This window comes from Ixodes scapularis, unplaced genomic scaffold (genome assembly GCF_016920785.2).
Source record: "Ixodes scapularis isolate PalLabHiFi unplaced genomic scaffold, ASM1692078v2 PGA_scaffold7__128_contigs__length_106722199, whole genome shotgun sequence".
In the NCBI taxonomy this organism is placed as follows: Eukaryota; Metazoa; Arthropoda; class Arachnida; order Ixodida; family Ixodidae; genus Ixodes; species Ixodes scapularis.
In genome coordinates this window covers 14,902,255-14,927,660 of record NW_024609882.1, presented here as the reverse complement: position 1 = coordinate 14,927,660, position 25,406 = coordinate 14,902,255, and the positions used below count along the sequence as shown (strand labels likewise).

Here is a 25,406-nt window from a genome sequence, read left to right as displayed (position 1 = left end):
CTGGGGTTTGCAGACGAGAATAGAAGAATTGATGACAAGTGCACTTTAATAACGAAGAGGAGATTAGAAGAGGCTGGTGGAAATCATCTATGGAGAATTCAATGACGCGCAACTAACTAACACAGCTGGGGACAGGCGGGACTGAGGCCGCGTAGCTCCGGCCCAAGGCGCAGTGGGCCCGGTGCTAGGGTAACGCCGACTAGGCTTGACCAGAGGAAAATCGGCGACTCCCTCGCCGGGGGGAACAGGCGGGTGGTGGTGTTTTTAGTTTTCTTTTCCCGGCCCCCAAAGTTCATCCTGGTGATATCCCACACCGCCTGGGGAGAGTTGCAGAGGAGAAGCAAATTGGCTTAAAAGGGCAAAGGAGAAGTGATACTTTTTTTCTTTTTTTTTCTTAATTGTAAGCTAGGTGGCGCAAGCTACTGCCCGATATAAAGCGAGTTAGCGTCCATCCATCCATCCATCTTGGGGGCGCGGGGCGTGTGATTGGGTCCGAGTCCTCGTTGAACGCTGACGCAGCACTCGTGTCCAATACATACACAGAATACAGTCGCGTGCGATATTTTGCACCCATAATGCGCGAAGAAACGAGAGCGATAGCTGCAGCAGAGTCGCGCAATGCGGATGGAATGGTACCGTCACGTCCCTGAGGGCGGAGGTGCGACGTGGTTAATTCTTATAGCCGTCGTGGTTGGCGCCGTGGATGCCACTGACGACTGCCACCAGGGATCCGTGAAATAAGTGGGTAAGCGCGGCGGAAGTTTCTAAACACCATCCAACATTACGCGAAGCGACTGCATACTGCCAGAGTGGGATTTCGCATGACGCGAGTAATGTTTGAAAGCAAGTCTTTCAAGCAGACGACAGGAAAACTCTCCTTTCGTCGCGTCGTTATGGGCGGGGTATCGTTGTCCCCTCTCTTCCCTCTCCGCGCTGCGTGGCCGACGGGAAAACCCGACTTTCCTGGCCTCGCGCCAAAAGCGGAGAGAAGGGTTGTTCCATAGCAGCGCGACGACAGCCCACGAGCTCGAAACATCTGCAAAGTGCCGCCCGTAAACCTTTAAAAAGCCCAGGTGAGCGCGTGGCCTACATTAAATTTTTCTATACGAAAAAGTAACGACATCCTTCGAAGATTACCGTCTGCTATCTTGGAGCGCGATCCAGGCGGCACAACCGTCGACGTAATTACAACCATGGATGCGGTTCCCTCCGCGAGTGGTGTGGATGTGGTTCTTTCCACGAGTGATATGGATGACCGTATCCAAGGGCGTCGACGTACCCCGACAGGCAGAGTGTCCTGAAAACGGGTGAAAAAATTACAGGAAGGTCTATTGGTGGATTCTTAGGAATCCGTTAGCATGACCCTTGTAAAACGCCACACAGGTCCCCTTTTTGGGAAACGCTAACACCGACTACGTAACGAGGCCAAAAAGAGGCAGCAAACAAAAAAAAAATAGATGGAGAAAGAGAGAAAGCCAAAGCAAAAAGCGAAGGGGTCAGCGTTAGTGTTTCCAAAAAGGGGACGTGTCCGGCATTTCCAAGGATTATGCTAACACATTCCTTAAGAATCCACAAATAAATCTTCCCGTAATTTTTTTAATTATTTCACCGTGCATTATACTACTATTGACGTTGACTCAGCACTCGTTTCCCTACCGAAAAAAAACGAAGACAACAGTGTAACTTTTCACATTATGGATCATGGAACTGGAAATCTAACTGGAATTGTTTCTGGAAACTTGAAATCCAGTTTGCAAAAAAAGGAATAATTTCCGAAAACCTGAAATCACGACATAATCCAGGCAGATTTCCAGTTTCATAATTCAGATAGCGAAAAATTGTACTGATTTTTTTTTTTTTTCGGTAGGGTTGCCGGCCCTTTGGGCAGTAAGGACAAAAGTCGGGCAACTGCTGAAATGCTGCTCATTCACACAATATACTCGATGATAACTCAACTTTCTTCCGTATATCAGGGCGAATGATGAGTCTGAAAACATGGTGAGACCTAAAAAGACTCTGCGCCTTTACGCTGAACATGACATTGCACATAGTTACGTCATGCTTTGCGCCGCAGCAAAGTCTGCGACGCAGAGCATGACGTATGCGTAGAGCATACGTCATGCGTAGAGCATAACAGTGATCTTCGGAGCCACGCGATTGCCATGGGCGTTTTCGTATCGTTCGCGATTGTACGTGCCCAGACACTTTTGAAAAGGGTCCGTGCAGTGTCTACTGCTACAGCCTGTCGGTTTCTCGATATGGACGGTGTTTTTCTGCACACTTGCTGCGTGGTGCACGTCAACAACCGAGGGGCATTGGCCTTGGAACTTGACCGCAGGGCTATGGCCGAAGCCCAGGAAAAGCCGGGGGTTTAATCTTGGAAATTTTTCCTGTTTTTGACGCATGGACCGATCTTAAAAGGGCCTCTCTAGAGCGAGAACACGCCAAGGCAGATTAACTTTTCGCTGATGTAACCGAGTTCGCTGTGGCAGTGCCGATTTGTGCAACGTCAGTTTTGTGTTGTTGTGGAGAGGTTCCAACCCTTTTTCTCGCAGCAGAAAATGGCGGACCAGCACGCCAACTTGTGTTGCGAGCACAAACAGCCTACCCCGTCGAGCTGTTTTCACATTCCTATCTCAACTTTGAACTTTCTTTGGCAATGCATTCGAGGGTACAGAGGGGCGTACTTTCGCGCACCTTGAAAGCCAATTAACATGCGACGCGCCTTCTCTTTGGGAATCTTGAGTTTGTCGCATTATTCGAAAGACTATGCGCTCTACAAATAATGCAAGTATCAAGGATGGTCATTAGATAAGGATATCTAAGGTTGATGTAGGCTAGCTAGCTTCGTGGTTCGAAGCGCGTACGACCACGGGTAATAAGCATACACAAGTGGATGCTTCGTAGTACGTGACACTCGCATACGTTCCGCTAGCTTCACGGTCCGCGATGCAAATGTCAGATGCGCTTCGTCGAGAGGGAGAGCAAACGGTGCCAAGGGATGCTGCGACAAAACATTGGCAAACGTCCAAAGAGCGGTTCAGTAAGTCGCTGCCTAGAAACGAGATATAGTACCAGCAGTGGCGTAGCCAAGAATTTTTTTCGGGCGGGGGCGGGAGGGTGGGGAAGAGGGAGCGGGTGCGCTGAGGTGGCTGGGGTGTCCATGACTTGGGGTGTGGAGAGGGGAGGGGTGGGTAGGTCAGGATTCATGTGTATATTATAGGGTGAATTTCGGGGGGACGTTGTTCTTGTCGTTGGTGTCACTTTGCTTCCTTTTTTACATGGTGACCCTGCTATGACTTGTAAATTTAGCCCACAACCTGTCAGCTTTTCAACGCGGGCTACCAGACGCAAACGATAAGAAAATGCAATCTCTTGCCGACCACCCATGAGGAACGGGGGGTTCCTTTAATTATTATCAGTAGTATATATACTATGATAATTATTTTGTTAATAAGAAAATAGATCCGCTCTCGCTCTGGAGGGTTCTAATCAGGTCTATACGTTGTTCTTGTCGTTGGTGTCACTTTGCTTCCTTTTTTACATGGTGACCCTGCTATGACTTGTAAGTTTAGCCCACAACCTGCCAGCTTTTCAACGAGTATTTTGTCATTTTGTTGTCAGACCTCGCCTTCAGTCGAAAGAGTGGCTGCTGGTGGCATTCGAGTCAGGAGAAGACGAACTTGGCTCTCGATTTTCTCAGGACCATAGGAATTAAAGAGTGAGTACTTTCTCTCTCTATCCGACGGACCAAACTCAATCCGTGGGGAGGTTTGAGTTCTGTTATTCTCCAGCTGATATAAGATGGTATATAACGAAAATGACTAACGACTGATGTGGGTCCTCGCGTCGACCACGTGAATTCAGATGGGTCTCATTAAATCACTTTTTGAGTGCCGGTGTCAACTCAGATTGACGTTATTATATAAAATCTGCAGCTGTAACTTCGCAGACTCTCCTAGGGCCGGCAGTGTGAGCTGGAACAATGAAAGCACCTTGATCGTTTCTACGAGTTCTATCGTCAACGGCACCAGATGAAACATCGCGACACCCGTTCAGATGGATTGAACCCCTTGCGTTTTGTCTGATGGCTCTTCTTTTCAGAGCCGACATGTTGGTGGCGCACAGCAGCGGGAGCTACCCGGCATTGCGCATGATTAACAATGAGCATGGACTCAAGGTCAAGTCCCTGGTACTGCTTGCACCTGCGGGACACAAGCCAATTACGTGAGCTGACTTTCGTGCCTACAACCTTCGCCTGGATCTTTCAGGTTCAGGAATATTAGCTCTCTGGACGTGTGGGGACGTAGCAATCGCTGCAAATCTACTTGAATTACAAAAAAAAAAAAAGTTTATTGCTCCTGTGTGCTTACACACGCCACTCACCGGCTGGAATGATTTGGAAGCTACAAGTGCTAGCGGCCCTGCCCGTGTATGCTCGTGTACCAGTGCGCTCAGCGGGCCTAGGAATACCTCAGCGCGATGAAAGAAAAATCGGCACAGCCAATTCAGAAGCGGAGGGAAACGAGATTGCAAACTTTACCAAAGCATTCCTGATAGCTCTGATTGGATAGACGTTGCTCTGCACCACGACGTGAATTAGCTCGATGTTGTCTTGAATCACTGTTGAGCAGTGACCATACAAACATCCATTTGGTTCTTTCTACGGCGTCAAGCTTGCTCTCAGCTAAGCATATGCCACCAAGGTCAGCGAAGCTCCGAAGTGATCTTTCCACAATGTATGGTAGACAAGATGGCGTGTGCCCTCGGTTTCACTTGGCGCAAGCACAGAGTGCCTGCGAAAGCGGTGTCACGTGAGCAACTGCTGTCCGAAGTCGCAAGCATGCTGAAGATGCTCATGGTCAAGGCTAAGGTTCCACTATATATGTTTGTGTGACTTGTGGGTTCCTCCTTGGAAAGGGATACCCACGTAGAAACAAGGGGGGGTGTGGGTCCGTAGAATGACGTTTATTGGCGAATACGCCACCACTCTTGCCCGTCGGCCAAACAAATGAAAGTAAAGACTAAAACAGGTCGGCGCTGTCGTATCAGACAGATTCACCTGGAGGTCTCCACGCTACCGTACTAGGCAGATTCGTGGGCAAGGGGAAGCAGCAAAAAGGAAGAGGCTTCAAGGACCAGAGCCTCCCCAGGAGAGATCGAGAGAGTCTTCGGCTCCCGCCCCCCTTCCCCGGTCCGCATATGGGCCGCGTCCACAATCACTCTCAAGAGTGTGCCAGTAGCAGATTTACCCAAAAGGGCTGGGAGACAGACACCGCCTTCTTCGAGGAATGCGGCCTCACCCCGTATCCGGGAAGCCGCCGCCATGGCAGTCCCCACGGCCTGCCTGTGCCTAGATAAGGAGACGGAGAACACATGATTCCCACAGATTTCAGCTCGGGCTGATAGCCGCCATCTTGACCTAAACCGCCCATTTCTTCGCTCTCTTCCAACTTTGCGTATTGTGGCGAATTATAGAGCGCGAGTAGTATACATTCCATTCAGGGTTGTGTAGAAACACCTCGAGGAACTTCAGCATGTTTATCGGTGCCGTTTACTCCGGTAAGCACAGAGTCGCACTGTCGTCGTGTCCGCACAAGGCTCGGCAAGCAGTGCCATCACACGAGAAAGAGGGCCGGGTACTACGAGGCGCCATACAGGCTGTTGCAATACGAGCACTGCATGCGCTGGGAGACACATGCGCGACAAAGCTATCCAACCCGACTTGCGAACTGTCGGAAAGATGACTGCTCCGACTCGCTGCACGTGACAGATCGAGACACACGCTTCCGACGTGTCGTTCCGTATCAGCTCCGCTACAGTGAACTAGAGACTGTAGCTCCGCCCAATTTTGAGTATACCTCTACCTGGGGGAGGGATGGATGTAAATGGCTGTATTTATAATGGGCGGTAGATTGGGCCACCCAGCCTAGAAACCTAAATTATTCCCCTCGCCCTTCGTAGTTTTCCTGACTTTAAACTTATACTTCATTAAAGTGTGCATGTCAGATTTTACTAAACGTTACTTTTTTTTTGCTTAAAGTCACTTAATCACGACGGACCACAACGGACCTTAGGAGCCATTCCAGCGAAGCGAGCACTGCGCACAAATCACGCGACTACTCACCCCACGCATTGCTGCGTCTCTCCCGTAGTTTAAGTGACACTCACACGGCATTGGAATGGCTCGTAGCGTCCGCTGCTGTCCCTCATAAGGTGAAACGGAGTATGCATATTCGGGTCTTGACGATCTTGATCGGTCCTAGGAGGCCGGCCTGCTATGGACGCGCGAAATCTTCAGCAGCTCGTTTTGTGCGCGCGGGAAAACTTCATGGCGTCCATTGCCTTCTCACTTCATGACGACGACTCGCCGTGACGCACCACTTACATCCGCTTCCCCTGTCCTGCTCTCTCGATTGGGCCTGTCTTCTCGTGACAGCATGACGTTTGCGCCAGCCGTCCTGCCATTGGCTGCGGCCCTCCGACAGTCGGACGGCGGCGGCGGTGTTGGTCGCATGCCGGAGCCGGACGTTCCGAAGTTCGCACGTCGGATCGGACACTTTTGACGCGCATGTGTAATGCACTTTAGTTGGACACTCGGCGAGAAAGTCGGCGAGACTGCCGACTGCCGCGATTGGCCAGCGCTGCGCTTGACCCACCTAGGCGCTGGCCAATAGCAGTGTGGCGCTGGCTAATGGCTGCAATCAGCGATCTCACCGACTTTCTCGCTGATTGTCCTACTTAGAGCCCCAGGACAGGCTCCGCCCCCGAATTCCCAAATAAAAGTGACATCATTACGCCACTCACTATCGACGAATCATTCTTCTGACGTCACAAAAAGGGAAGAGATTCCCGCTCTTTTCAGAATCGGTACCCAATGCCCTCCGGGCGTTGAAGTGTGTGCCTGCTTTCTCATGGACGAAGGCTCTTCTGCAGTTATGTTGCAGGAGGCTATATATTCAGGGACAACTTTTTGTGTGCGCCTCCGAAGACAGGAGGAGGAGCCAGCGTTCGTCCTGTCCACTTCTTCTACTAGTCCTCGTCCTTAGCGCTGTTTTTTTCAACAGTTCATTTTGTGACAGGAGAAGTGCACGCAGCTTTGATAGGTGCTCAAGCACGCCTTCCTGCAACTTTGACTGCCACAGAAACTTGTCCCCGACAGCATATATGATCGGGCGCGCGGCTGTTTCGGCGACAGCGCGCACAGGCTGTGACCGTGTGGCTGACACGGGCGCGTGCACCCGTCCGGGGCCCTCCGTGGCGTGTCTCTTGCAGCAAGATGAACCCCCATTGGTTCCCGCAGTTGCTAAGCTGGCTCTACATGCGGCCGGGCCCTTACCAGAGGATCGTCGAGCTCATGGGGCTCGCCTTCCTCACCGTCACCAGGCACCCGCTCCGCCGGAACATGGACAACGTCCTGCTCGCCATGAAGGCCATGCTGTACGCCGACAAGCCGCAGGTTTGTAGCTTACACCAACTCATGTTTGGATGGATGGATGGATGGATGAATACGGCTGAGCCCTTTGGATCGGGCGGTAGCTTACGCCACCTAGCCATTTTGTTTTACCATTTAAGCTTAGAATATTTAAATGTGAAATCTATATTCACTCCGCAGTGCAAAGAAAGTGAGGCTATGAAACCCCCTTGCCATCAGTGGATAAGAAAATACCTAGTTTTCTCTCGATTTCTGCCACCATTCACTTAATCTTTGCTTGGTAATCTCTACAGTCTTGAAATCCACTCTCCCTTCGCTGTCTCTAAAACCCAATGACTTTATTAAATCTATGTTGTCTTCGGTAGGCATAGGGTGAAGCCCTTTACAGTAGAGTATCAAGTGCTCAGCCGTCTCCTCCTCCTCTCCACAAGCAGTGCACACTGTATCAATTTCCTGGTACTTCACTCTGTATGTTCTGGTTCGCAGAACACCCGTTCTTGCCTCAAACAGCAATGAGCTTCCCCTAGAATTGTCATAAATGCTTTCTTTGGCAATAACTCTTTTGTTTAATCTATAGCTTTCCAGAGCCGTCTTTGTCTGCATTCCCTCTAGCCACCAATCTCTTTTTTACAAACAAACCGGAGCGCCCCTAGCGGACGCCACCGGCGCCGCGCATGCGCGGTGGACGGTGGGCAAGAAGCCCGCCGTCGCCCATAAACAAACCATTGCATTGCGTTGTTTTCGGCGTCAGTGGGAGTCCCCGTGCTCTTTTCCGCGTTAAAATTGTTAATTCTACGTCCTCCTAACAATGTCTGACTACTTGAGCGGCTTCAGCAAAATTAACGAGGCAAAAATTTGCGTAAATAATGTGACTTGCGGCGATTCATTTCACGTGGACGCCGCAGAATGGGCGCTAAAGCCTGACTCGCACGAAGAGATTCTGCTCGCTATTTTCAGTCGCGACGTCGCTCGGCCTGCAAAAGCGTGGACCGTAGCTGAGATGGTGGACGTCGATACTGAAAACCGCAAGTAGAATCGGGCATTATAAATCGGTGATGGCCACTGGTAACAATGATCAACATCTTCTTGTATCTACTGTTTACACTTCTTACCCCAACCAACCTTCAAGAGTGTTTTGAGGCCTGCACTTAGTTCTTATCGTAATTACCGGGTCAACGTTTGGTTCACGGGCCGCTGTCGTTTGAACGAGCTGACGACTAAAAGCAGACAAGTTTGAAAGAGCAGACGACAGTTCGAACGCTTGCGCAATTGAGTGTGGGCAAGAAGCACCACGTCCCGCGTCAACAAACCATTGGAATGTCACGTTGTCGGCGTCTGTGTGAGTCTGCATACTCTTTTTCGCTTTGGAATTGCCTATTCTACGTCCTCATAGCTATGTCTTACCACTTTAATCGCCTCAGCAAAATTATCAAGGCTCGTTACACCGCTAAAATTTGCGTAAATAATTTGACGAGCGGCGATTCATTCGCGTGACCGCCGCAGAATGGAGGCCAAAACCATGATGAGATTCTTCTAGATATTTTCGGTCACGACGTCGCTCGTGCTGCAAAAGTGTAGAAGGTAGCGGCGATGATCAACGTCGATACTGAAATTCGGAAGAGGGAACAGACCAAGCGTAACAAGTTGGTGATGGCCACTGGTACCAATGATCAACATCTTATATCTATTGTTTACACCGACCCTACAGTAGTCTTTTGAGGCCTGCAATTACTTCTTATTGCAATCACCGCGTCAAAGTTTGGTCTACGGGCCGCTTTTGTTTGAACGAGCAGACGACAAAAAGCAGGCTCGAAAGAGCAGACGAAAGTCCGAATGATCATGCGGCCGTGTGAATTTGAAGATGCACTAAACCCGCGGGTGGCCCGGACAACTTGGCGGTTTTCTCTCGTTTATGTTGGAACAAAACAAATACATCTGCCGACCAAAAAAGTGTTGCCCGCACAAGCAATCGTAGTTCTACAGCGTCTGGTTTACCCTTTTCACGGCTACTATCTACGTACTCGGACGAACGGAGCGGAAAGAAACACATGAAAACTGATCTTCAAACCTTTCCAGACTTTTTTAGTATAGTCCCCGTCGCAGCATTTTGACGAGAACGCAGGTTTTTTGTCCGGTTTACCCGAAAAGAACACAAGAATGCATGCCTCGCACGGCGACTTCTGCCCACCGCCCCAGACCGGAAGTGCGACCGACGCGCCACCACCGCGGCGTGACGTAGGAGAGTTGAGTTCGTGTGTAGCTTGAGACTTCCGCGGCACAGCCGTGCAAACGCGACAGCAGCTCGGCACGCGCGTGTTCTGCGCCTTGGATGACGAGCAAAGCAGTTGTTAGCGTTGAAAAAAAACAAAAATCGAAAAAGAAAGGACTGAAACTTTTTCATTCGGACTGTCTGACACTGAGTAATGAACTTGCAACGACAGCGGGGTCGCCAAAATCCATTGTACTGATGTCGCCTGAATGCTGGATGCTCGCATGCACCACGAGAACTCATAATTGAAGATGGATAACTCATAAAGCTATGAGCCCGATCTCCTTGCATTAGCGCTTCAATATTCATATGTATAGTACATGCGTGAGCGGTAAAAGCGAACTCTAGGGTTGAAGTCATTATGGTTGGTATGCTCTGTCAGCATCTTGCAGATTGCATGCATGAGGCCACTGTGCACGCCTCCCATTATGTTCCCACGGCTACTGGCCTCAAGACGTTACCAATGCCCAGGTATATATTAGGGCTCGGCAACTGATCGATTAACCTACCGATTAATCGATTAATGCTTTAATCACGATTAATTTTTTTAACTCGTTAACGGTAAAATTTAGACGAACCAAAAAACTCAAAATTAAACACTTCCATAACGCAGACGTGGACGAGTACGCCTGTACGAAGGGCGAACTTTAGGTCAAATTTTACAATAAGATAAACTGTATAGGGGCGATATATTTGTAGCATCAGATTTAGTGCAGAGGTTACGCAAGTCCCCGGCCAATCCATTGTCGTTTGAGTGTCTGTTTAGCGCAGTACTATAGATACAATTGTGAGCAATGAAAGGAAGTCGCTCTGGCTAGAGAATATCAACGAACATCTTTGCCTTACGCATCAAAAGTAATATACTGTGAAAGGTCTTTGATACTCTTCTTGATTAATTTATAATTCAAGTTGTACATTGCACCGTTTATCACATATTCAGCAAAAAAAGGACTTTTTTTAAATATTTTGCAATGAAATAAACGCGACCGATTAATCGATTAATTAATCGATTAAAGGGTGGCGATTATTCGGGTTAAAACTTTTAATCTACGCCCAGCTTTATTATATATATATATATATATATATATATATATATATATATATATAAATCATTCGTCTGGCACGTCCATCTATGTATGAAGTCTCCCGATCGACTTTTGAGATTTCTCGTAACCGGCTCGCTTGGACAATCTTCATTCAGCTAAGCTGGGGCAGGAACCGACCGAGATGAGCACTTGAACAAAAGCTTGGTTCTCTTGCACGTTGGAAGTTTTTGCGCCGACCCGCTTCGTTTCTCCTTCCGACGTGTCCAGCTGAAGAAGGATGCCGAGGCCGTCGCGGCGCGGAAACTGCCCACTCTGGTAGCCATCAGCGACAACGACAAGCTGATTGACTTGTCCACCAGCTTAGAGCTGGTGCCGATCATCGGGGGATCTTCCGACAACACCTGGTACTACGATCAGGACAAGCGGCTCAAGCAGAAAGGTGGGCATGCATGCCGTCGTCTGCGTTCAATGTTCACCGGTCCATGCCAATCCCACCTATACTCGTTTTCACATCAAGGTTTGGTTGTCGGGGGAAGAAGCGATGCTTTTAGCGTTTGCAACGTGTACGTCTTGGTAAGAAAACATATATATCTCATCTAAAAAGCACCTAGATATATCTTAACTATCTACATAAAGGGAGAATTTAGTAATGCTCCACAAGATGCCGGACTTTTTTTTTTTTTTTTGCTACAGTTTTTGCAAGGCGTGCTTATGACGTCATCGTTAAGAAATATCCGACGCGTCCCAAGCAACAAACACGCTGAGACTAACGCAGCAAAAGTTGACACAAAGAAATGATAATAATAATATTCTGCTGAAACCTGCGAACTGGTTTCGAGCTTTTTTAGCCTCTCGGTTAAGGACGTTTAAATATCTTGCTGCTGTCGGTGCTGTTGGGGCAACATCTTGGGTCTCTTGCGGAGGAGATGGTTGACTTCACCACACGACAGGTTTATCTGAACGCCTATACACGTTTGCAAGTCCGGTCTCAGGGCGCCGCCATCTTCCTCAGTGGGGTGCGCTCTCGGGAGCGGCCATAATCCGATTACGACGCTTTAGCAAGGCTTCGTAATCGGATTATGACTGGTCCAAGCGCACCCCAGACCGGCAAGATGGCAGCGCCCTAAAGCCGGACTTGCAAACGTGTATAGACGTTTTCTGTTTCCTGTCACGTGGGTTCTGTATCTGGTACGCGGGACGAAAAAATAACAAAACATTTAACTTGGAATATGCGAGAAATTATAGATCAGGCAAAACAAGAATGTGTGAAAATCACGAATTTTTCGTAAACTCCTTCCAGCGGCGTGGAGAGATCAAAGCGACGTTCTACCGCATTCCAGGAGTTACGACATTCAAGCTGACTGCGCCCTTGTGGAAAAGGTGTATAGGTGGCTCCACCGCGCGGCAGCCACACGCGCTATTTGCCCTCTGCAGTCAACGCCTGGATATTGAGGTGGTAGTGCAACAGATTTGACACGAATCGGCGTTCGGCTGGAGTCCGCTGTTCAGTCATCCTCGTTATCTGGGAGGTGTTGGTGCGGTGTGTGTCATTTTCTCTCACGCTGGCCCGAATACGATTGTAGCACTCATTGTTTTCGAACTGCGAATTCTTTCAACGTTAAAATCGTTGCACTAACCCTTTAAATAAGCTGCCCCGAGTACACGTATCCGGTTGACAGGGAGTTTTGGTGGGTCGTTACGATAACTCCGATAACGATACCCGATGCTCCGCCGACGCATTTGCGCATGCATCGTATCGTTATCGGAGGAGGTTATCAGAATGACTTACTAAAACTCCTCGGTACGTGTGGAACTGCCAATGCCGTCAACGCTACTGGCACCCGTGCACGCACACTTTTCGCTGCTTCAGATCAATGGCGTAGTCCCAAAAAATCTTTTTCTGGCCGGGGTGGAAGGAGAGGCTGAGGTGCGGGATAGATCTAGGGCCTGAAGCTTCATATAAGCTCCTGCTACACCACTGCTTCAGGTGCACCACAGAGAGTCGTGCCCGATTTATTTGTAGAACCGCGTATGTCGTACGGCCGATGTTCGCGCCGTGCTGGCCGCTAAAGTGTTCCACCCACTGATCATCGGTCCTTCTTGGTTTTTGTTTTCTTGGCCAGGCAACGGGAACGGACCGGTGAAGACGCTACGGTTCGAGAAGGGCACCCACTACCTGTTCACCCGGTGCGCGGACATCATCAACCCCGAGATCCTGAATCTCCTCAACCGCACCGTCGGCCGAAACTGATGAGCGCCGCTGTTAAAGGGACCATGGATCGTGGGCGGCTTGATTCTTTAACTCCGTGTTCTAGAAGAGGGGGGAATTAGCCGTAGGATTGCCAGAACAATATGGCGCCTCAAAATATCAAGCGCTGTAGAAAATCAGCGAACCTGCGTTAAAGGCCGACGACAAGATTCGAGATTCTGCAAGGCAGAAGATCCTTCTCGTTATGGGGGAGGAGGAAACAGGCAACGATGGACAGAGTAGAAAGGGGAGAAGAGGAAGCGAGGGAAAAGTGGAAAGCGCAAACTAGTCGTCTGTCTTTAAGTCCATTTTGAACTTTTTTTCTTTTCGTTCCGCCCATCGGAAAAGCAGGGCCGAAGAGCCCAAGTGCGCACCTGACCTTGCTACACCGCCGTCTCCTTACAGTCCGTCTGCACCGAGTGTCAGACGCGCACGCGAAAGCAGCGTCTGAAACCATATATACGGCTCTATCCAAAGTCAGCTATACAGCCGCGCAGATGACAATCGGAAGATGTCGTCTACCGTTGCTGGCTTCAGACGTTCACTAGCTGTATAGTTCAGACGCTGCGTTCGCGCGTTCCTCCCGTGGTTCCTCCATAAAAAAAGAGGTACTTCGTTGCCGTGGTGATGCCGACCATATAGCAGACGGACTTTATCGTGCGGAAGGAGACGGCGGGGAGATCGGATGCGTATTTTGGATCTTACGCCGTGCTTCTCGATGGGCGGAGCGTGAACGAGAAGGGTTCAAAATAAGAAATTGACGCAGATGGCCCATTTTCTCCAGCGCCTAATATTTTGCCGATTCCTACACAAAAACCAAAATGCCGAATCTTTTTTTTTTTTTTTTTGTTTTTTGCTAGGTTGGGATAATGTTTATACTTTGTCGCTCCGAGCCGATGGGGACCAATAAGAATGTGCAACGTCATGGCATTCGTCATGTTTTCGTATGTGCTCTATCATAGCTATAAACCAATCGTGTACAGGGAAGGTCCGGTGACTTGCGCTTTTAGCACGGACGTTCGTGGTTTTCTCTGCTCGTGCCTTCCACTATGCATGCTCGGACGCGAGATTCATTCAAAACGTTCGTGATGATAAAACACCTACACTTCGTTTTTGGGGCCCCCGCGCACTATTTCTCTTTCATCTTACGCTACGTTCCGATGGATCCAACCAAGTAGCACCAAAAGTGCATCGTCACGGAGTTCGTTCTCTTTGTCACATCGGCGGCCATTTTAGTGGCCTTGCTGCCGAGCGCGTACCTCCGGGAGCATACAGTTCGTACCGTCAATTTCTTTTTTTTTTTTTTTTTTCCTTGGCAACAAGTAGAAATTACTCTCTATCACCATGGTGCGATGAAGGCCACGTGCAGGCCATGTATACTGTTCGAGTTCGACGATTTCCGCCATGCACCGCGTGGTAATTGGCCACGAACATTGCCGGTTCTTGCCGAGTCTAAGAATGGAATGCGACGTTGAGGTCCTACACTTCCGAACCCCTTGACTAGTTGAGTGATAAAAAAAAGCTCGTGGTGACCTCAGATGCAAAAAAAGGCCGGATCGCGCGTTTCAGTTTATGTCGTCCGCGGTGGATACCTTCTACAACTGAGCCGATCCTCTGCGAGCCCGGACAACGGTGATCTTTCTGATCCGAGTACCGCATGGACCAAACCGCGGTGCTACGTCAATGAGACTGACATACCTCCCGAATAAAAGTATACACGCACCCTTCTGGCGTCATTCTTATACTGGTCTACACGCGCAACCGTACTTAATTCACCACAGGAACAAAAAAAGTGTGTTTTTTTTTATTTTTTGTACGCAAGTGCTGGATTTGTCGCTTCGCCTTCCCTGCATCTACCTGTCGCAACATCACCGTTTCATCATCGTGACTTGTGGACAGGGCCAACGAAACATGCGAGGGCATGTCCCTGCAGTCAAGCAGGTAAGACGGATGAGCTGGGTCGGATTGCTGGAAATTAAAATTGCATCGAATATTAGCGAGTTTTAGAATAGAGGGCCCCACAGCTTGGGGCGTCCCACTGAGCATGCGCAGAACTTTTGAACATGCCCATTGCGATGCCCCGAGCTGTTTGGGGCACCCAAAGCTTTGGGATTCCGTATTCTAAAACACGCTATTATTCCATAAGCACGGCCAAGCCATAAGCGCACGGGCGTGCAGGACCCCGCTTCATGCTCTCCCGTGCCCCACTGCTGTTTTGGCACATCACGGTGGCTCTTGTTGGCCTTGCTGCTGAGTGCGTATGCTGAGCGCGTATGCGGAGCACAAATTCGCCTGCTTCTTTTTGCGGGGGTTGTGGTTACGTCACAACGCCGAGCTCCGGGTGGCTTCGGTTGGAAGGATAGGGGGTAGACCTCAAAGCAAGCTGCCTTGAGGTCTACCTAAATTCCCTCGATGCTTCTTTTACGAGCCCCATAACGACAACCAATACAAATGACAACACACGTTCCGCTGAAACAAAATGGCGTCATTCAGTTCAGACCTCTGCTGTGCGCCGCCATTCGCATCCTGAAACCTGCACAGTCACGCAGTCGGCGCTTCAAAGAATGTCGCTACTTGTAGAGAAGCTCTTATCTAGATACTTTAGGTCTACCCACAATCCATCCAATCGGAGCCAATCAGGGCACGGCGTTCTGACGTCACCACAACCCTTGCAAAAAGAAGCAGACGAACATGTGCTCCTTCTGCAGCGTATATTTTTCACTGCATAATTTATCTCGCGGCCAAAAGTAGAAGTGACCGCCAGCACGGCATGATGACGTCACTCGCAAGCCATGCATGTCCACTGACAGGATGAAAACGGCAATGCGTCTCCTTTAGATGGCCGGCTTACAGCACGCGCCCGGGGCCTTCCACCGTGCTTTGGCATGGGCGAAACACACTCGAAGCTGCACGAAACGCCGAAGCGTTCCGGAAGTATACGAAACTCTGTCGTTCTAGTCCTGTCGGCGACTAGAGCACATTTACCCGACCCATGTAAACTTCGACTTGCTATGTGCATCAGATTCGATTCGATCCGCCATAAAGTTATACGCCTCGCAATTGGGCTCAATTTCGTCTTCTGCGCATGAGAAAGGAAGTAGCGGTGACGTCAGAACGCCGAGCCCTGATTGGCTGATCGCGACCCCCTATCTGAGCGTCGTCTGCTCCTTTGCAACGTCGTCTGCTCGCAACGTCGTCTGCGTCGGTATGCACGAACATAGAGAATAAAGCAATACTTTTACTGGAAATCGAAATATATTAACTTGGCCTTCACTTTATTTTGATCGTCTTCATGCACAGGGAGGACTGATCCAGTGTGTCATGCGTAGTTCTTGGTTTTCCGCATGTCCTTCGTTCGCTGGGTACGTAAATCCCCCATGTAGAAAAGCACCGACGCCGTGCTCGAGCTATTACAAAATAATATAATACATATATAATACATAAGATAATACAATGTATTATACAAATTATATTATGAAGCTGTTTTAGCAGTGTTTAAACTTTAATTTCATTTCATTTATTATTCCCTCAGGGTCCGAAGGCATGAAATTACATGAATTTGACAGAAAAAAAAACTAAGTGACCAATATCTTTATTTACGTGATTGAGAAATGTTTTAAGCTATTTACTACGTTATAATTATTCGTAATATATATATTTTTTTTAATAATCAAGCGCAGAGAAAAAAATGCATTCACTTTTTCCCATAGAAGTGCATTACCGGAAGTCAATTTTCGACTGGTTGCTGTCTGCTTCGATTTGCAAAGGCACACTCTAGCGCCAGCTGAAGCTGGACCATTTGGGCACCGTTCAAAAGCGCACCGTCACGATGTTCGTCATGCGCCAATCACAAACAGAAAAGGTCCAATGACTTGCACTTTTGACTCTTCTTGGTTGGTCCCATTACGTCGTAGCGTCGGCTGCGTTTAAAGCTGTGGGATTAGAGCTCGAGATGTTTAAGCCGAATCCTGGTCAAGGTTGAGCAATGTTGGGTAAAGTGCATTTAGAAGGTACTTGAAATAAAGACCAAAGCAAATGAGAGGTTATGTACTTCAATGGTACACTAACGTCATGTCATCCATTTCGCACTACCACGGAAGGAGGATAGCTGATTTTCTACGAATTTTTGAGTGACGGGTTAATCTTCTAAAATCTTTTACAAAAGTGAGTCCCGGTGAGAAGGGAGTTCCTCCTTCCCCTCTTCTCTGGTGGTGACAGGAAAGCTGACGGGATTAGTTCAAGTGAAAAAACATGTACTTATACAGTGCGTTTTTTTTTTATTACTATTATTTGTATGCATTGCCTTGATAGTCGAGGTACATCAGTTTTTTTTTCGGAAATGGCGGCGAATACAGGGTGAAGTCAAGAGTATAGACCTTTTCCACAAGGGCGCCGCCATCTTGAATTGTCGTCCCTTCAGTATGGGCGAAAACATTACTTTGCCGTCACCACGCCAATAGAAGACATTCAGGATATAAGCCTAACCGTCACACATTCTCGTTTTGGCTCCCCTCTATTTTTTTACTGGTTACAGGTTGAAACGTGTTACTATTTTGTCGTCGCCCATACTGGAAGTGACGACAATTTCGGAAATGGCACCAAATTCAGAAGTTTTTCCGACCTCTGAATTTGACGCCGGAGAGCGCATGACGTCAGCCCCGTAGCTTAAAGGGGCACTGACACCCCAAAGGTCGTATTTATTTTTATTGTCTAAAACGATGCAAGTTGTAGTCATAGACACGCAAAAAAAAACCGCATCGCGAAAAAAAAATTTCCCGCGCGCGCGCGCGCCTTTTTATTTTTGGCGTTTGATTTTCCCGCCTCTCGCCTCCTCGCTTCTTTTGATCGGTGACGTCAAAAATCAGGAAATTTAGAAGCTTTGTAGGCGACATCTCTATAACATTTAATTACGGCAATCTTAAAACATGTGTTTTAACGCAATTGCGAACGCACTACGGCCCTTCTTTTTGAAATACCAAAAATCGGGAGTTCGTTGTGGTGCCGCCTCCTGGATTTGTATCCTCCAACGGAAAACAGGCGACACCGCTCAAAACCGGTCCGCCGCAACGCCGGCGCTAGCCGGCGCTCGCTCCTATCCTCCTCGCTTTGGGTCGCCATGGCAACAGCAGGGAGTGGTGACAGGAAAGTGGACTCTCAGGTCTCCTCAATTTTTGACGTCAAGGCACCGGCACCGATCGCGCGGGAACTTCGAATTCGGCATTTGGAAATTGTTTTTTTACTTCACGAATACTGAATTCCCAAATCTCAAATTTTGAGGGTAATGTCCCGGCATCGTTTTCAATCGTTTCGGATAATAAAAAAAAAAATATGATTTTGATGTGTCAGTGCCCCTTTAAGCAAGCAACCCTCGCGTGGAGGAGTGTCTTCTCATATTTTCTATCCTCCTCACTTGCAAGAGTTAGAAATGCTGCGAAGATGCAGCCCACAGTACAAAAGGAGCGATGCGTCGTCTGCTCGCGTTTCTGGTGAGAGCGGTATATCCCAATATTTCTTCAGAGCTGACAGAATATCATTTTGCGATACAAATTTAACAATACGATATTTGAGGAGTGGACTTTCCTTAGAAAATGCAAGAAAAAAGTACTAACAGATGCGCCAGATAATGTACTTCAAGAAAGTAAAACTTTTATAAAACTACTTGAAGTAGTATTTGAAGTGAAATGTACTTTAAACTACGCCCCAACAGTGAGGTTAAGTTGCAATCATTGGCACGAAGCACCCGGTCAAAGCGGATCCATGAAAACTCAGTGGTTGAATTAAATTTTCGGAGTCCTACAGCCCTACACGGTCGCGTTTATGTAAACGCCTACGTCACTTATTTTAAGCAAGCCGGCCGATCCTGCATGGTGTAAATTCACGATGCAAAACACCAAGGGCCAAAGTAAAGAGCGATATAGAGAGAGACGATTAGATTGACGGTCAACACTTTGATCGCTATACGTCAAACCTCTGACATCAGGGGCTTTCATAATCAGCCAGGAACGGCAGCTGGAATGTCTTACACACTTTTAATACTAGTCACACAAGGCCAATAAAATAAAGCATCTAATTGTATGCAGTGCATGCTCCGAAGGAGCACGCAAGCGCGATGATCTTGGCGATGTAGAGATCATCCGAGCCAGTTCTTACTTCGACTTTCCTTCTCACTTCGGCATTTAACCCACTCGCATTCAGTCCGTCCGCCCCTTCCCCTCCCTCCCTCCCCCCCCCCCCCCCCCCCCCCCTTAAATGGATTGAGCTCGAGGACGCTTAGCTCCGGGAAAGCTTCATCAAAGACCGACCCCCCCCCCCCCCCCCCCCACCGCACCGCACCCTCCCCACATACACACTCCGACGTGCTTCGAACCCAAAGTTCGACTAAAAGTCCCTGGCACGTTCGTTTTGCTCTTGAAGAATACAGCTATGAGAAATAAAACCAATTTATTTTGGCCTGCTGATGGAGTCTCTTGGTATGTGGAAAAAAGAAAAGCCAACAAAACGCCAAAGAGCACTTTTGACAGACTCCCGTTTGGCAAGTTTGACAGACGAATAGTCTATAGGGTATTTAACGAGGGTTGTAAAAAATCTATTACACAACTGTCCAAGCAGTAAAGTACATTTTTATTTCTTATGCACATATTGTTCAAAGCATAGGCCTACCCGCTTCCCAATCCTGCGTCTGGACCAGAACCTTGACCCCTTCCATGTCTTTAGCCTCCGCCTTGATTGTTACCGTGACTAGATCTCCATCCTCCGCCTTGTCCGGTTCCAGACCCCCATCCTCCGCCTTGTCCACCTCCTTGTCCGGTGCCAGATCCCCATCCTCCACCCTGTCCGGAACCTTGTCCGCTGCCAGACCCTTGGCCCCATCCTTGTCCGCTTCCGGATCCCCATCCTCCGCCTTGTCCGGAACCAGAACCCTGTCCACCTCCCTGTCCGCCTCCGGATCCCCATCCTCCACCTTGTCCGGAACCAGAACCCTGTCCACCTCCTTGTCCGCCTCCCCATCCTCCGCCTTGTCCGGAACCAGAACCCTGTCCACCTCCTTGTCCGCCTCCGGATCCCCATCCTCCGCCTTGTCCGGAACCAGAACCCTGTCCAGTGCCCCATCCTCCGCCTTGACCGGAACCAGAACCTGGTCCGCCTCCTTGTCCGCCTCCGTTTCCCCATCCTCCGCCTTGACCGGAACCAGAACCTGGTCCACCTCCTTGTCCGCCTCCGGATCCCCATCCTCCGCCTTGTCCGGAACCAGAACTCTGCCCAGTGCCCCAGCCTCCTTGACCGGAACCGTGGCCGCTGCCTTGCCCACACTGAGGGTATTTGCATCCTCCTCCTTGACCTGGTCGACCCTGCCCGTTCACAAATCCCCAGCCTCCGCCTTGTCCACTTCCAGAACCCCATCCTCCGCCTTGTCCGGAACCTTTTCCGCCTCCTTGTCCGCTCTCAGATCCCCAGCCTCCGCCTTGTCCGGAGCCAGACCCTTGTCCACCTCCTTGTCCACTTCCAGAACCCCATCCTCCGCCTTGTCCGGAACCTTTTCCACCTCCTTGTCCGCTCCCAGATCCCCAGCCTCCGCCCTGTCCGGAACCAGACCCTTGTCCACTTCCAGATCCCCAGCCTCCGCCTTGTCCGGAACCAGACCCTTGTCCACCTCCTTGTCCACTTCCAGAACCCAATCCTCCGCCTTGTCCGGAACCTTTTCCACCTCCTTGTCCGCTCCCAGATCCCCAGCCTCCGCCCTGTCCGGAACCAGACCCTTGTCCACTTCCAGAACCCCATCCTCCGCCTTGTCCGGAACCTTTTCCACCTTGTCCGCTCCCAGATCCCCAGCCTCCGCCTTGTCCGGAACCAGACCCTTGTCCACCTCCTTGTCCGGAACCAGACCCTTGTCCACCTCCTTGTCCGGAACCAGACCCTTGTCCACTTCCAGAACCCCATCCTACACCATGTCCAGAACCCTTTCCGCCTCCTTGTCCGCTCCCGTATCCCCAACCTCCGCCTTGTCCGGAACCCTGGCTGTTGCCCCACCGCTGTACGACCGAATGGTCTTTGGCCTTTCCCCATCCGTTATTGCTACCTCCCCATCCCCAGCCCGAACCGCCACTGCCGTTCTGGCTGCTCCAACTGCTCCAGCCTGCACCGCCTTCGCCGGTGCCGTTTGCTTGCCAGGAGCTCTGTCCGGTGCCGAACGGCGGGCTCATCGTCACGAGAGTAGCGTTTCTTGCTGGCGTCATGGTGAAGTTCAAAGCCGCGGAGTCAGTGGTCGGCCATGTCGCAGACAGGCCAATGAACAGGCCGACAAGAACGGCGCTGTACATGTCCTGAAACGTGTGACAAATGCGTTAACGAACTTCGAGCGCATGTATACGATGTCATCATCGCCAAATCTATAATCTAATCGCGCAAGTCACTCAATGTTCGTAAAAACCGCAGTCACACCCAGGGCCGGCCTTACACCCACTTGTAGAACAACTCCCCAGTTGTAGAACATATGGCGAGCAAATGCCATCCAAGGTGCTTCCGACCCTACCTAATTACCTTAATACTCACAGTATTCATCCTTCAGCATCAACAGTAAAATATATAAGAATTCTTTTTCTTGTAGAGTGAATTGCATAGAAATGAATATTTCACTCAATGTCCTCATTTATAAGTTAGCTATATCTGTTGAGAATGAATTTAGTGAATGAGTATAGTATACATGCATAGTCGTGCTATATATCTCGAATCATGAACGCTTGAATGTGCACTTATGTTTTTAGTAAACCGTCAGTTTAGCAGAGCTAATTTATCTGTTACATTGGAATGTTCTACATTGAATTACTGACCTGAGTTTTTTGTTTTTTTTTTTTTGTTCGTTTGTTTACAAAGTGATACGCATTCCTTCTGTGACCTGCCGCTGTGGCTCAGGACTCCTCAAGCTGCACAAATGCAGCTTTTTTTTTTTCAGTCCCTTTCCACCATGTACTTTTACTTGATGGGGAAATAAACATTAGTACCATCAAGCGTCCTGGGCAAACTCCGGCACGGGATAGATGCCTTCCGTCGTGCCCTGGCGGCAGGTGCACGCTCAAGGCTCATGACACGTCGGTGTTTTTTTGTTTTTTTTTCGAAATGGAAGTGTAACACGCGAAAAAATCTCGGACTAACACGGTTTATTAACCATTCACAAAAACGTCTAAAAACATCAATACAGTGAAAGATGAATCGCTTACGCATTGTGCTCCCCTTTTCCTGGTAAAGTATGCTTCCATTAACTCGCGCGTTTTCTGGCTCCTTCGCTTACCCAGAATCGTTGTCTCAGAAAGGCGCGGCTCACGCAGATTTTCTGCAGTGTTCAGGCAAAACTGCCCCATCATTCGTCTTAAATTTTGCGCGCGCTCCCTTATTCGGTCATTCGCACACTGTCCCGTTTGTCCTACGTAGGACTTTCCACACATAAAGGGGATTTCGTATACCACCCCCGTGACGAGTTGGCCGAGTGTTCTCGAACCTGACAAAACGAGCGGTTCTCCAAAGTGGTTCGCCAACTTCCTGAGAAAACGATTCTGGGTAAAGGAAAGAGCCAGAAAGTGCTCCAGTTAATGGAAGCATACTTTATCAGGAAAGGGGGCGCACAGTGCATCGTGAGTAATGCGGAGAGCATCTCGCGCAGGAGTTGCGGTGACGTCTCAATGGTGCCGAGCTCCGACTGGCTCCGATTGAAGGATAGTGGGTAGACGTCAAAACAAGCTGCCTCGAGGTCTACCCACTATTCTTCAATCAGAACCAATCAAAGTTCGCCGTTCTGACGTCACCACAATTAACCCCTGCAAACGAAGCAGACGAACGATCCACATAAGGTAATTATGTTCAGTCTCTGGATGGACATAATCTTTGTAGAATATGGTTATTAACATATCGGAAATAATTGTAACGAGAAAACACAGCGTAACAAGAAAACAGAGGAGGGTTAGCTAGACATTCAAAGTCGTACTTACGGAAGCGACGAAGGAATCCAGGCTCAATAGTCGTGGGAAAATCGCACGTTGTGCGAGGTCAGACGCTCACCTGCAACTGAAGCGCGAAGCAACCGAGCCACGCATCAACCAAACTACGTTTTATAATCATCTAATGACGTCACAAATCGTCTCTCATCCTCCGTTAAAAAAAAAAAAAAGGGAGGGGGGGGGGGGGTTAAAAGAAGCTTGGGCATGTTTTGGTTGTTACGTGTGTCGCACAGGTTGATAAAGATGACTTCAAGTAACAGCTGATATAGCTCTATGAACTCGTGCGTCATTGTGCACAGTCTAAGTTGACGAAACCTATCATCTTCGCGGTAGGAGTAGTCCTGAATATTATCATCGTGAGTCAGTTTTGTCTCTGGTTGTTTGATGTAAAGTTCCTAGATAAGAGATTCCTACAAGTAGCGACATTCTTTGAAGCGCCGACTGCGTGACGGTGCAGGTTTTAGAATGGAGGATAGAAGGGTAGGAGAGGGCATGACGTCAGCCGCGTAGCCTCCACAAGCCACGCTCCCTTGACGCCTCGCCTCTTTCTCGCTTTCCTCCTTACCCTCCGCACTTATCAGGCCAACGTGACCACATCACGTGACCGTAGCTAGCCTTCGTCTAGCCTTCGATCTTATAAAACCTAGCGGACGGAGCACGCGCAAGCCTGCAAGGATCCTTCTACAATCAAGCATCCATCTCACACGTGACATGTCCCGCGCACCAATTGCCAGAGAGATCTACGGTCACGTTGGCCACAACATCGTTTAAACTTTTTTATGACTAGGCTTCACCAATATTGCAACTTGCCCCCTCCTAGTACTTATAAGTTATAACCTCCTTGGGTTTTAGGAAGCGAATGGCGGCGCACAGCAGAGGTTTGAACTGAATGCCGCCATTTTGTTCTAGCGGAATGTCCTTTGTCGATATTTCTGAAAAGAAGTACCAAGAGACTTTAGCTTAATAACATATTCCACTCTTCTTCTTCTTCTTTTTTTTTTTTTTTTTTTGCGATTTGTTTTACATGGTGCGATTTTGCTTTCTGTTTTGCAGTCTTCTGAGTCGGAAAGACTGAAAAGATCACGCATTTCATCTGAGTCCATGGGATCTCTTTTTTCTTCTTCTTTTTGCCGCAGGGCCGACGTTTCAACTGATACCAAGAAAATCAAACAGAATCACAACATGTGTGATACAGGCATAATTTTTAAGGGAGTGGTGCAACGATATTCAGTCTTTTTCACTTTACACGTGCTTACTGGCACTAGTGGGACTCAAGGATACTCGCACGCAACGCCATTGGCCAAGGAACTCCTTTGTTGCGGTGTAATTTCAAGGACAAAAGCGATGAATTTTATTCGATCTCTTCTTTGCAAAATTTGATGAGGATCGTAGTACACCCCAACCCAATGACGATATTTGAATGCGGTTCATAGATTGGACCCGAGCATTGCGTGGGGCACTCGATTTGGGCTCGTGATAATTACTAGCTCGAGAAGCATTCGGGTAGTGGCCCGTGTCCAATCGCTGGAACGACGACAATAGCCGAGCCATAACAATGTCTGGAACTCAGCGCGTGTCCTGTGCTTTGCCAACCCCAGCGCGTGGCTATGATCAACATTGGCGGCATATGTACATATGCCGCCAATTTATTAGCCCCGTGCGCGACCGAAAGCGTCGCTGTGGTCGGCCTTCCACGATTGGCCGAACGCTGACTATGACGTAGGAAAGGGGATTTATCATCGACGTAAATAAGAGGAATGAAAGAACTTTAATTTTGACGGTGTTGGCAGTGTTGCTTTAAGAGCTCAATGATTTCAAGCTTCCACCATGCTATTTACAAACACCATCGAAATTGTTGTTTGTAAGGTAATGACGTCACAAGGGGGAACCATAGGAGGGCGCCACCAAAACATCTCGCCGCTAATAGGCTTCTCATTCGAGAAGGCTATGAACACACGCGTATTGCAAGTGCTGTTGAAAAACAAACGATGTTGATTGTAAGTACTAAGTACCCAATTATAATCGGCTCCAGATCACGTGGCCGCTTGTTCTGGCTGCGAGTTGAGGGGGTGAACGCTGCTCGTTTTTCTTTAATTTTTTTCTGGGACTTCTATTCGTGGCGTGAAAAACGAACGCGTGTTTCATAGGTCATTAACGTCAGCGATCCGTTCTAAGCGGTATTAGCGCAAAGTACAAAAATTGTTGCATCGCCCCTTTACAGTTGATTGCCAAGTTTAAAATAGGCGCGCTTTTTTCCCTTTATTTCCCATCAAGTCATTTTCAATATAACAAAAAACACAAATATTGAAAACATTTTTGCGACTAATTTATAGTTTAACTCACTTTTATAAAAATTAAAGTTAACGATAATCGTATTCACGTTAAAACAGTTAGAGGACAGACTGATACGAAACTAACC

General features: G+C 48.8%; 2 protein-coding genes across 4 annotated transcripts in view; one reads left to right on the top strand and one right to left on the bottom strand.

Moving 5' to 3' along the window:
* Nucleotides 1-14,443, top strand: part of LOC8029423 — a 56,498-nt gene extending 42,055 nt beyond the window's left edge. Inside the window, exons 4-8 of the mRNA XM_029968331.3 lie at nt 3,625-3,721; nt 4,105-4,227; nt 7,276-7,459; nt 11,018-11,189; nt 12,874-14,443. Of these exons, the coding sequence (XP_029824191.2) occupies nt 3,625-3,721; nt 4,105-4,227; nt 7,276-7,459; nt 11,018-11,189; nt 12,874-13,001 (704 nt within the window). The 3' untranslated portion in view covers nt 13,002-14,443. The remainder of the gene's footprint in view (nt 1-3,624; nt 3,722-4,104; nt 4,228-7,275; nt 7,460-11,017; nt 11,190-12,873) is intronic.
* Nucleotides 14,444-19,343: 4,900 nt separating this feature from the next.
* LOC8029414 (glycine-rich cell wall structural protein-like) lies at nt 19,344-21,401 on the bottom strand. Of its 3 annotated transcripts, none has more exons than XM_040215167.3 (2): nt 20,041-21,401; nt 19,344-19,926 (listed from the first exon to the last, which is right to left on the bottom strand). In XM_040215167.3, the coding sequence occupies exons 1-2, from the start codon at nt 21,314-21,316 to the stop codon at nt 19,709-19,711; spliced, it is 1,494 nt and encodes a 497-aa protein (XP_040071101.1). In that variant the 5' UTR covers nt 21,317-21,401; the 3' UTR covers nt 19,344-19,708. The 3 variants fall into 3 exon arrangements, with proteins under 3 accessions (XP_040071101.1, XP_040071100.1, XP_040071099.1); XM_040215166.3 differs by having other exon boundaries at nt 19,344-20,568; nt 20,617-21,401; XM_040215165.3 differs by having other exon boundaries at nt 19,344-21,401.
* Nucleotides 21,402-25,406: the final 4,005 nt, after the last annotated feature.

Coding starts and splice junctions, on each gene's coding strand:
- LOC8029414 (XM_040215165.3), bottom strand. CDS start 21,316: ATGTACAGCGCCGTTCTTGTCGGCCTGTTCATTGGCCTGTCTGCGACA.